The following is a 12,971-nucleotide window of genomic DNA, read 5'->3' as shown; positions in this document are numbered from 1 at the left end:
AGGGTTATTGTTCCATGTGCAGACAACACTGAAGATTTCTTTGAGGAACAGAATGAAGCACCAGAAGAGGAGACCATTGATAAGATAGCGGGTGAAAACCCTTATTTGTCATGATAGTTGCCTGTACATGGAATGTAAGGGGGCTAAATGACCCTCTCAAAATAAAGGAGGTAATCTCTTTTATTAATAGAAACAATATTACTCTTTTTGCATTAACTGAAACAAGAGTGAGAGTTAATAATAAAGAAAAAATTCAGAAGAAGTTTGGGAGATGGTGGAATTGGAGTGATAACTATATTCATAATCCTAGGGGTAGAATTTGGTTGGCCTGGAATACCAATAAAATTACTGTTGAGGTTATTCTTAAAACTGAGCAGCTCATTCACACTCTGGTGTCTGATAAGGCAACAAATTACAAAATGACGTTTTCTGCTGTCTATGGAATGCATAGTATTGATGATAGGAAACATTTGTGGAACACTATTCATAATCTGGATACTACTGTCATGATTGATTGGGTTGTTATGGAAGACTTTAACTCAGTTTTATGCAGTGATGATAGGATTAATGGAATTCATATATCTAATGCTGAAACTTCTGATTTCTGTCATTTGCTTGATAATACTACATTATTAGAAGTGAAGGGGATTGGTGAATTTTTTACCTGGTCTAATAAGAGACAGGGGGAGGAAAGGATTTATAGCAGAATTGATAGATGCTTGTGCAATACCTTATGGTTGGCCAATCATACTCACACAACTGTTGAGGTGAAGAACCAATCTATTTCTGATCATAATCCTCTCTTGATTGCTTTCAATCAAGGCCCTAACCATGGAGGAAGACCCTTTAAGTTTTTTAATCACTTGTTGAAGCATCCTCAATTTCATGACATTGTTTTAGAAGCTTGGAATAGTGGTGGAGCTGCAGGAAAGCTGGGAGATATTTGGAATAAACTGAAAAATGTTAGCAAACAGCTTAAAAAATTGCAAATCACTCACTATGGGAAGGTTACAGAGAAGATTGAGGAGACAAGGAGACAACTTGATATGACCCAATCCCAAATTCATAGAGATCACTTTAATGCAGTGCTTCATGCTCAAGAACAACAACACCTTGATTGCCTTAAGAAGTTACAAATTGAGGAGAGTATTCTTAAACAAAAATCAAGAATACAATGTTTACAGTCAGGTGATTCTAATAGCAAAGTGTTCTTTGCTGCCATGAAGGAAAGATGTGCAAGAAACTCAATTGATGTTCTTTACTCTTTCAATGGTACTAAGCTGGAACATTCTAAAGAGATTCAAGATGAATTGATTCTCTTCTACAGTAACTTGATGGGCAAGTGTAATAAAGAATTGCCTAGCATTGATTTACCCCTTGTAAGGAAGGGTCCTACTCTCAGTTTAACAGCTAGAAACAGACTGAATGCTCCCATTATTCTTGCTGAAATTGATGAAGCTTTATTCAGCATTGATGGCAATAAGGTGCCAGGTTTAGATGGGTTTAATGGGTACTTCTTTCGAGAAACTTGGAACTACATTAAACCTGACATATATGCTGTTGTTTTAAATTTCTTTGAAACTGGTCACATGGATCCTAATGTAAACAGAGCTTCTCTCACATTGGTGCCTAAGGTCACTAACCCCACTTATGCTAGTGATTTTAGACCCATAGCATGCTGCACTATGATTTATAAAATCATTGCTAAAATCTTGACTCACAGGCTTCATGATGTTATTGGAGAAATTGTTGATACAGCTCAGGCAGGGTTCATCCCAGGGAGAAACATCACTGATAATATCTTCCTAGCCACTGATCTTATTAAAGGTTATACTAGGAAAGATATCTCTCCAATATGCAGAATCAAGGTGGATCTCAAAAAGGCATATGACTCTATAGAATGGCCATTTCTTCAGAGTATGCTTATTGAGTTCGGGTTTCCTCAAGGGTTCATAAAATGGATCATGGCTTATGTGTCAACTGTCTCTTATGCTATTTTGCTTAATGGCAAGCCTTGTGTTCCTTTTCAGGCCAAAAAGGGGCTTAGACAGGGAGACCCACTGTCTCCCTTCTTATTTGCCATTGGTATGGAATACCTCTCTAGATGCTTGAATACATTGAAAGAGAATAACAAGTTCCATTTTCATCCTAAATGTTCTAGATTCTCTATTTCTCATATGATGTTTGCTGACGATTTGTTGATGTTTTGTAGAGGTGATCTTACTTCTATAAATGAAATCATGGCAGTTTCCACTAAATTTTCAAAAGCCTCAGGTCTGGAGGCAAATCTTCAAAAGAGCGACATTTAGATTGGGGGAGTCAGACATGATATTATCACTGAAATTGAAAATATTGTGAAGATTCCTAAGGGAGAGTTCCCCTTTAGGTATCTTGGAGTTCCTTTATCCACCAAGAAACTCTCTTATATTGCCTGTAAGCCATTAATTGAGAAGATTATGGCTAGAACTAAAGTATGGGCAGCTAAGCTTCTTTCATATGCAGGCAGAGCTCAGTTAATTCAGTCAATACTTCTGAGTATGCAGGTGTTTTGGTGCCAGATCTTTATACTTCCTAAGAAAATTCTAAAAGAGATTCAAAGCCAATGTAGATCTTTCTTATGGACAGGCAAAGATGCAATCTCTAGGAAAGCTTTGGTATCTTGGGAGCAAACTTGCTTTCCTAAAACTGGTGGTGGTCTTAATATCACTAACCTTGAAGTGTGGAACAAAGCAGCAATAGCTAAACACTTTTGGGCTATTGCTATGAAGCAAGACAAGCTATGGATCCATTCTAATTACATTAAGAATAACAATTTGTGGAGTATGAGAATTCCTGTGAGTATGTCTTGGGTGCTGAAGAAGGTCATGAATTGCAGAAACCATGTTGATAATGGTAATAAAATTCATGATTATGAGAAGAATGGCAAGTTCTCTATTCGTAAATGCTATCAAGCTCTTAGAGAGCCAATTGTGCAGGTTAGCTGGAAGAGATTAATTTGCAATAACAAAGCTTCTCCAAAAAATTTGTTCATCACTTGGCTTGATGTCCTCAATAGACTTGCTACTAAAACCAGATTAGCACAATGGAATCTGGTTAATGACACCAGTTGTGTTCTATGTAATGATGCAGAGGAGGACACACAACATCTATTTTTCAGATGTCCTTATTCAGCTGCAATCTGGGTTCAATGTCTGAAGATACTTGGTATTACAAGAAGGCCTGTTTCATTTCTTGATGAAATATCCATAGCAGCAAGTAAATGTAGAAGAAAGAGCAAAGTTAGTCAACTGTATGGCATAATGTTTGCAGAAGCAGTCTATAATATATGGATTCAAAGGAACCATCAAGTTTTCAAAGGCACTCACAAGCTTCCTCAACACACAGTTGATCTAATCTTATTTAATGTAGCTTGTAGAGTTCCAGATACAATGAAAAACCATCCGTATAGAGAGGTTTCAGCTTCTTTTTGTCTGTTGTAGGAGCTTTTTAGGTTTGTTTGGTTCTTCAGGATAGTAGATGATGGTTTAATTTCTCAACCCTTCCTAGAAGGTGGGGGAGATTGGATTTGATGCTAGTTCTCCTGTTGATTGATGAATTAGTGATTGTAACACTTCATTTTTTTTTGGTTATCAATAACAATTTTGAATTTCCAAAAAAAAAAAATTATGCTAATCCTAGTAGGAAAGAAATAACCTAATGCTACTAGGAAAACATAATAAACTATAACCCTAATAGGCTTAGGACAAGTCCCTAAGTCCTATACTCTCTAGACTCTTTGAATCATGTAAAATCCATCGTTTTAAGAACGTAGGCAAAACCATGATTCCTAATACAAGTAGAACTAGGAAAGCAATAAAGATATGAGTTCTAATATAACTAGAACTCTACACACTTCTATTTGACATCATGACTCAAGAGTATCCAAGAACAAGTATCCACATCATCTCATGCATCACTGAGTCACAAAAACATGTAAGCTTAAGATTATAGTTGGATGGATAGAATAATCCTTGATTAATAGTACCTGAGAGGTACTTAACAACATGGATGACATCTTGAAAATGAGGTTTCCTAGGTTCTGCCTGAACTGACTCAACTGTTGAACAGAGTAAGATATGTTTGGTGTGGTTAGATTAAGGTAAAGCAGCTTGCCTATGATGCTTCTACATAGCTATTCAACATCATGCAAGACTTCTACTACATCAAGAGATAATTTAATGCCCTTGGGAAATAAAAGGACATTTGGTAGCTTTGCATCCATCTGTGCATGTGCTCTTGACAATATCAATGATAAATTTCCTATGATTTAGCATTATCCCTCTCTCATTCCTGGCAACCTCTATGCCAAGAAAGTACTTCATTTCACCAAGATCTTTTATGTTGAAGGCTTTTCCAAGAGCACACTTCATTGCTTTAATTTCACTCTCATCATTTCCTGTGATGAGCAAGTCATCTGCGTACACAAACACAACATTTGTTAACTGTGTGCTTAGTAAAGAAAGAATAATCCTTCTCAAACTGAGTATAGTCATGGCTAATTAGAAACTTAGTCAGCTCAAAATTCCATTACCTTGATGCCTGATTTAACCTATATAAACTCCTTTGAAGTTTGCAAACCTGATCAAGAGAGCCTTTGTGGTAGCCTTTGGGTTGCTTCATGTATACTTCTTCATCTAGATATCCATGTAAGAAGGCATTGTTGATATTTAGATGATGAAGTTTCCAGGTTTTAATACTAGCTAAGACAATCAAGGTTCTCACGAAGGTAAACTTAGCCACAAAGGAGAAGGTATGTCTGTAGTGTTTGCCTTCTACTTGCTTATCTCCCCTGGCAACAAGCCTTGCCCTTATTTTGCCTATCTCACTATTAAGCATAAATTTTAGCTTATATACCTATATGATGTCAATGACAACTTTTCCTTCACTGAGATATGTGAGCTCCCTTGTATCATTGTTGTCCAAAGCATCAAATTCATTTTGCATTGCTTGAACCCAACCTTCATCATTTTCACCTTCAGTGTAGTGAAAGGCTCCCTCACTCTTAAAACATTGTTGATGTAGCTGATATAGTTGTCACTGAAACAACCTTCCTTTTTGATAGCTGCAACAACTCCACAGGTATCTCTATATTGCTTGTTGTGTTCTTTCTTCATGGTATCTCACAGACATAATCTTGTAATCTTGATGAGATCTCTCTCATTCTAGATGATCTTCTAGGTAAAGTTTCTTTTGCATATAACATGTCTTGATGGTCCTGTTCGTCATCTTCAATCTCCAATCCTTGTTTTTCGGTGTCATCAGTCTTAGGTTCACTTGTTTCTTCATCATTCACCTCATTAATAAGAACATTAGTAAGCATGTCATAGTCTATTTCATCATTCTTACATTCACTACTAGACGTTGAATTTTGCGGAGTATGTGAGTTGGTGCCTGTATTATAAAGTAGGAAAAGGAATATTGTCTCTTTGAAAACAACATCTATGATGACAAAAACAATTTATAGCTAAATCCATTACCTTGTAACCCTTTTGGAAATAAGGGTAACCTAGCATCAAACATCTGATTGCTCTACCATTAAATTTGTCTCTTGGCTTCTGATGTGGAGTGGCATAACAGAGACAACCAATCATTTTTAAATGGTTGTAATTTGAATCCTGCTTTGTTAATCTTTTGTAGGGTGTTTCCCACTGTATGACAATACTTGGTAGAAGATTTATCAAGTGTGTTGCTGCTAGTATGCACTCACTCCATAACTATTTTGGTAACCCTGCATGTATTCTCAAGGCTCTTGCTCTTTCAAGCAAGAATTTGTGTTTCCTTTCTACGCTAGCATTCTGCTGCAGCCTAGCACACTTCATTGATGAGTGATGCCTCTTTCAGCAAACATACGTTTGCACTCGTCTTGAAGAATCTCAGTTCCATTGTCAATTCTATGAGTTTTCTTAGTGTGAAAATGATTTTCAACATGGATGAAGAAGTTTATAAGTGTTCTTTTCACTTGTTCATTATTAGAAAGCATTTGAGTCAAGTGACTCTACCATGATCATCAACAGTAGATAGGAAATATTGTGCTCCTATTAAAGAATTTGTCATATAAGGACCATATAGATCCACATGCATAAGCTCAAAAATATATTAGAAGTAATAGATTTACTAGGACTAAAAGGTAACTTGTTGTGTTTAGCAAGAGCACAAGTATCACAAAAGAAATCTTTAAGATTCTTACACTTGCAAAAAAAACTAGATGCTGCATCTTGCAAATAGAAATGTGCCATAATCTAGCATGGATAAGGTTCAAGTTCACTACATTATTACAATTCACTATTGTTTCATTTTTTCTTGAGTTTAACTGAACTTCGTCATCTTTTCTTCCAGGCTTACTACTCTTCACCAACTTAAAAATATCATTTTCCTTCCTTCCAAAATGAATGTTCTTCTTAACGAAAAGGTCCTGTAACACACATCCATCTTTGTCAAAAAAGAGTTGCAGATTCTTTTCTTTTATCAGTTTAGCAACAGACAACAGATTATAGTTAAAATCATCAATGTAAAGGACATTGTTAAGAGTAACATCATGTTTTAGAATCACATCACCTATCCCACTCATATATTTGATATTACCATCAGGTAATCCTACATTTATTTTACCTTTCAAAAACCTTTTATTAATGCGAGAATCCCTGTCACCTGTCATCTGGTCTTTGGCTCCCGAGTCCATGAACCAACAACTTGTTTTCTTAACATTTTTATTCAAAACTGCATTGGAAATGCTAATCTTACCTGAAAAATTTCTTGTGCACTGCTTGATCCCGCTTGTTTCTCTATCATAGCTTTAAGTACCTCTTGAATAATGTTGTTCATGATGTATTGCCTTGTTCGAGTTTCTTCAATGTCTTGATTTGTGAAATCCAAAGGATTGTCCTGCATTAGTCCATCATCATCTTTGATTGCATTATATGAATGTTTGAACTGTTCAGTAGACTTCTTGTACCAATCTAGAAACCTTACTATCTGAAAACATTCTTCCTTAGAATGGCCTTTCTTTCCACACTGCTAACATACCCTTGCCATTTTTTCCATCTTCAAACTCTTATGATAATCCTTCTTCTGGAAGTTCTACAGTAAACCTATCTGCTTTGATATTGTTTGTTCACAGCCAAAGCACTAGCCTCAATTCCAGGATTCATTTCACAAGTAATATGCTTCTGTGTTTCGACTTGGAGAACCAATTTAAATGCCTTGTTAATAGACACTAGAGGATAAGCAAATTTGTTTTCATTTGATCATAACCTGTTTTCAGGCCCGTTACAAACTTAATCAACCTCTTAGTTCTTACAGCTGCACTTGAGCATTGCTCCACAAGTACACTTTGGCATCTCTTATAGGTCTGCAATTTGATTCCAAAGACCTTTCAATCTGCAATAATAATCACTCACACTTAGATTGTCTTGCTGCAACTCCCAAAGATCCTTTTTGAATTGGAATAATTTTGGAGCATTAGTTTGAGCATATCTCTCTAATATCTCCTCCCAAAGTTCCCTTGTTGACTGCATACTCACCAAGCTTCCAGTAATATTAGGTTTCATTGTATCAAGCAACCAATATCTTACCATGTAATCACATCTCTCCTAATTCTGTATTTCTTCATCATTTGTCGTAGGATTATTAGGATGCTTCCTTCAAGAAAACCAAGCTTATTTTTGGCTCCCAGTACATTCCTAATGCTCTTGCTCCGACTCATAAAATTTTCTCCACCAAAACTTATGCTTCCAAGAGGGTTTGATCCATTTTCATTCACTAACATGAACAGAGGATCCTTGTATGGATTTAGACAAGAAGTTTCTCCTTCATTTCTATCTTTTCCTGCAGCACCTCGACCAGCCATGAATAAAGTTTGAGCCTTTGAAACTTTCTTATGCTTAGAATCTTAACTCCTACATGTTGCTCTGATAGCATGAAAAGAATCAAATACTCAATTTGGATTATAATTCTGCAAATATCTTCTAGTTTCTTGTATTAAATGAGAGAAAATTTACAGGATGCAATTACTCCCATGTATCATTCTAACGTTATACAAGCATTACAACCTATATATGTGAGAGATACATGGGAGTAATGCTTCGAGCCCCCTATGTTCCCCTGTTTTTCGCTGCTCCTAGTAGAGAAAAGGTAAATTTATCTCTTTGTTCTTAATCCAGACCCCTTGATTAGTAATTCAAGCCTAATTTATAAATTAGACTATGATTTGGAGTTTGACTATGGAGTACTAGTTTAATTAAGAGGAGATGTGGTGGTTTATTTTTAATGGGGTTAATGAATCGTTGTGGTGGTGGTTGTTGCTCATGTTGTTGTTATTGTTGTTGTTGCTCTATTGTAATGGTGTTGTTGGATTGTTGTTGTTCTATTGTTGTGGTTGAGGTTGTGTTATTGATGATGTGTTGACTGCTTTTTATTTCTTCTTCTATTGTTGTTTCAAAAGAAACCCAAACTTATGGATTGAGGAGGTATATTAGTATGGATTTTTTAACTACAATAACACAAACTTTTAACCGTTCTCTCGCAATAAGACAAACTTTTGATTATGTTTTAATAATACTAACTTTACATCAAAATTCCTCTAGTAGGTCAAGTTGGCTTGTAGCGGGTAAATTAGGTATAAAAAATACAAAATTATCTTTCTTATTTCTCCTTCCTCCCCCAACCCCCACCCACCTGAACCACCTCAGCTTGTTACCTCCCACGACAAGTTAACAACCGATATTGCCCTATTGGAGGAATTTTGATCAAAAGTTTGTATTATTAAAAAATAATCAAAACTTTGTATTATTGCGTGAGAACGGACAAAACTTTGTATTATTCTTGTTAAAAAATCCTATTAGTATAGCTTTAATTAGTTATTGTATTTAAATCAATTGATGGTCTAAATATTACTTCATCGGTTTTGATAAGAAAATCATATTAACAGTTGTAACTTACTTTTGATGCTGTAATTTTGATGGTGGTTTATTAGTTTTAAGTGATGAGTAAGTTTGTAGAAAAATCTGAAAGTTAAGATGATGTCTTTTACAAATAGTTTCTTGTAGTTTCTAATCCAAGGACACACACACACACACACATACACATACATAGTTGTTTACACAAACACACATTTAAATAACAACTCCTTTGAAGGCCTTGATTTCATATCCGATTCATGAGTGTTCCAAGCCAAGCCCCGGACTTTGGTGAAGCGGCCAAACTTCTTACTCGCATAGGTAAACCTTAATTAACATGCTCCTACAACATGAGCAACTAGTCAAAGATTTATTAAGATATTAAAACCATCCTTAAACATTGTAGATACAAGCACTCACCTTGAGATGTGACTCTTAGAGTGCTACAAGTCACAAATCAAGTTTGATCCTCATTGAATTCAAGATCTTGCGTTGTACAAGACGTGAATTGAGTTTTCTCCACTTGTGACTTATACATGGGCTTTATTCCCATCCCTTTCGACGTTTTATACACCATTTCCCTTGGAAATGGTTTAGTGAACGGATCCTCTAAGTTCACATTAGACCGTACAAAATCAATAGTAACGACTCCATCATGGATCATCTCACGCACATAATTGTGCCTCACACCAATGTGTCGAGATTTGCCGTTATAAATTTGGCTATAAGCCTTTGAAATGGTAGAAGCACTATCACAATGAATTCCAACCCCATAGTTGAATCGGTAATACATGTTTGCTTCTTAGATGCCCAAGATATGGCACCTCCTCCAAGAAGAAATACCCAACCACTAGTAGACGAATAGTCTTCCTTGTTGCTTATCCAACTACCATCCAAGTAACCTTCTAACACCGAAGGATCTCCCTTGAATGTCAAACTAAAGTGAATAGTTTTATTCAAGTATCTCAATACTCGCCTTAAGGCTTGCCAATGTTCCATACTAGGGTTACTAGTATACCTACTTAGTTTGCCAATAGCGAAAGCTATATCCGGCCGAGTACTAGTCATGGCATACATCAAGCATCCAATTAAACTAGCATAATCCAATTGAGAGACTGGATTGCCACTATTCCTAACCAATTGGATGTTTGGTTCCATCGGAGTAGCACATGGAGCATTCTTTGCTCCATTGAACCTCTATATCACCTTCTCAAGATAATGAGATTGTGACAAAGAAATTGAGCCATTCTCTCTCCTTATTCTAATACCAAGAATAACATCGGCTTCTCCCATATCTTTCATGGAGAAACTGGAAGAGAGAAATTCCTTAGTCTAAATGACTTGCTCCAAATCAGTCCCAAAGATAAGCATGTCATCCACATATAGACAAATCATAACACCTTTGCCAGTATTATCAAATTTGCTATATACATACTTACGGATTGATTTATTATAAACCCGTTAGCCAAGACAACATTATCAAACTTTTGATGCCATTGTTTTGGTGCCTGTCTAAGTCGATACAAAGATTTAATAAGCTTACACACCTTCCTTTCTTGTCCTTGGACAATAAAGCCCTCAGGTTGTTTCATATACACTTCCTCCTCCAATTCACCATTAAGAAATGCTGTTTTGACATCCATTTGGTGAATTACTAGATTATGAATGGCCGCCAAAGCACTAGTGGAAAAAACATCAAGTGCTCCGGTTAAAAACCGTACAAGTGCTCCGTATTTGACCCGTAGCAGACGCCATACGAGCACTTGATCATTTATCAAGTGCCCCGGTTGAAAACCGGAGCACTTAGATTCACAAGTGCTCCGGTTGTATTAAAAACCGGAGCACTTGTGAATATTTTACGCTCAAAATAATTCAAGTGCTCCGGTTGATAAGAAACAACCGGAGCACTTGTGAATCAAGTGCTCCGGTTTTTCCTTATCAACCGGAGCACTTGGCTATTTTTTTTATAAAAAAAAAACCACTGCTGCCAGCGTGCAAGCTAGCAGCAGCCAGTAGCATAATATAGTAATAAAGACAGTAGAAAGAATGGGTAAGTAGTAAGACTAGTGAATAGAAAGCAAGTCATACTAGCCTAAAGATAATTCAGTCAAAATTTTGACAATACTTCCTTGTAAAAATTAACATAACCAAACAACATTGGTTACCTATGGATCGACATCTTATATTACTAGTACTAAAATCAGACACAAAATGTCACCAACAGTACACAAACTCAACAACAAGAGCTCATAAATTTTCTTTTTGTTTTTACAAAGCCTCCCCCAACACTTAAACTGATCAATGCCCTCATTGATAAAAAGATAAGATGACAGGGGAACATAGCTGGTTAAGTGGTTGTTCTCGAAAGAAAACTCTGAATCAAGCACCGCTCTTAACTTTAAGATTGCTTTTTTTTTTTTTTGTATGAATACAACCAGCAGGTTCCTTGAACATATTGGAGCTCTCGTTTCAGAGGAAAGTAAATTCATTAGATGCAGCATGACTGTTTATGTTGACTAATCTGAAACATGAAAATAGAACACTTTAGAGTTGAGATATATATTTCACAATATAATTATACATCATCACATTAACTATAACAATTAAAGCTATCACATCCTTTGACTAACAGTAAGAGAGCAAATGATTATTTTACTAAATGTTAAACGATAAGTGCAACACCCACAAAAATCAGAGCTTACTAAAGGTAAGAAATATACTAAAAAGTCATCCTAAAAGCAATTAAAAATAAGAGTAGCAAAAGAGATAAGACAAGCATGAGTATACATACTACCTTGAAATGCAACCAACCCATTTTATATAACATTCGTCTTTGTTGATTCTGATCAGTTAGGGTAGCTACTTAATGGTTAACATCGTAATAATAGCAGATAACTGAACTTGCTAGCTCATTGCAGAATTGATCTACTTTCCTTAAAACATATCAGAAGGATAGTTAAATGTAATAGGCTAACTACAACCTTATCACTTCATAGTAAGATTTATTGATCATCACCAACTGACCATCACAGCTACAACAGAACTTACAGAAGGACAAGTGAAGGAAATATAAAAATATAAAGCTTACATCCTTTTCCCAGGAGAGGTGGGGAAGCGGGGGAGTTGGGATGGGCTGGTCTAGGTGTTGACAGGGGTAAATGGCCGGCGATATTTCAAAAGGCTTCATATGATAATGAGCATCTTTCATTCTTTCCATTTGAACACACTTTGGGAGCAATTATCATCTAGTGTGATTATGATGTCTCAGTAACTTAAACACCCTGAAGAAAAAGAAATTATAGCTACTGGTTGCCTGCATCAATTATCATCAACTAGCCTCAAGGCTATATGACCTTGCTACCATCCCGACAAGATGCAGATAAATGCACGAGTTGTGCACGTCATACAACTCAATTAGAAAAGCCACAAGAAGATAAAGGCATCAACTTGGCTCAAATCAATAGCATGACCAACACAGAAATCCTCAGAGGTAAGGAATCTGAAGCAAAATTTTCTTCACAAAGGGAAACAGAAATCACAATCGAGATCGAAATCGAAAGACGTTGATCACCTAAATTGTTCCTTAATCAGTATGAATAATTACAGCTTACAATACTCCTAAACAATGTTGAATTACAATAATCCAAGAAACTCTTTTCCAGTTACAACCACACTTGTGCAATACGCAAAGAGATTCTAATAATAACACAAATTCAAATTCTCTTTCTAAATCCATCACTAATCATACTTCTAAATTATGAACAATAAAATATTTTTTAAAAAAAACCAAAATAAGAAATCCAAATAATGATGAAAGAACCTTCTTGGATTCATGGATGAAGCAGGAGATTACGAAATCAAGACACTTTTACAATTAATCAATGATATGCAACAGCTTCAATTGATCTGAAAAAAAAGGATGAAATTTGTAATCAATAACATGAAAAATGTCGAAAAATGCCATGCCATGTGACGGGAGGGAGAAATGAACGTCTGAGATTTTATGAGAGAAAAAGGGAGAAGGTGCGAGGTCCTGAG

The 12,971-nt window shown here is 35.9% G+C and overlaps 1 protein-coding gene across 1 annotated transcript; it reads right to left on the bottom strand.

The window, feature by feature from the left end:
* Nucleotides 1-9,617: 9,617 nt before the first annotated feature.
* On the bottom strand, nucleotides 9,618-10,091 carry LOC125498742 (secreted RxLR effector protein 161-like). Its single transcript, XM_048647010.1, has one exon. The coding sequence runs from the start codon at nucleotides 10,089-10,091 to the stop codon at nucleotides 9,618-9,620; it is 474 nt and encodes a 157-aa protein (XP_048502967.1).
* Nucleotides 10,092-12,971: the final 2,880 nt, after the last annotated feature.

The sequence above is a fragment of the Beta vulgaris genome, chromosome 6 (assembly GCF_026745355.1).
Source record: "Beta vulgaris subsp. vulgaris cultivar EL10 chromosome 6, EL10.2, whole genome shotgun sequence".
Lineage (NCBI taxonomy): Eukaryota > Viridiplantae > Streptophyta > Magnoliopsida > Caryophyllales > Amaranthaceae > Beta > Beta vulgaris.
The sequence above is the reverse complement of the archived record's forward strand: the minus strand, read 5'-3'. Positions and strand labels throughout refer to the sequence as shown.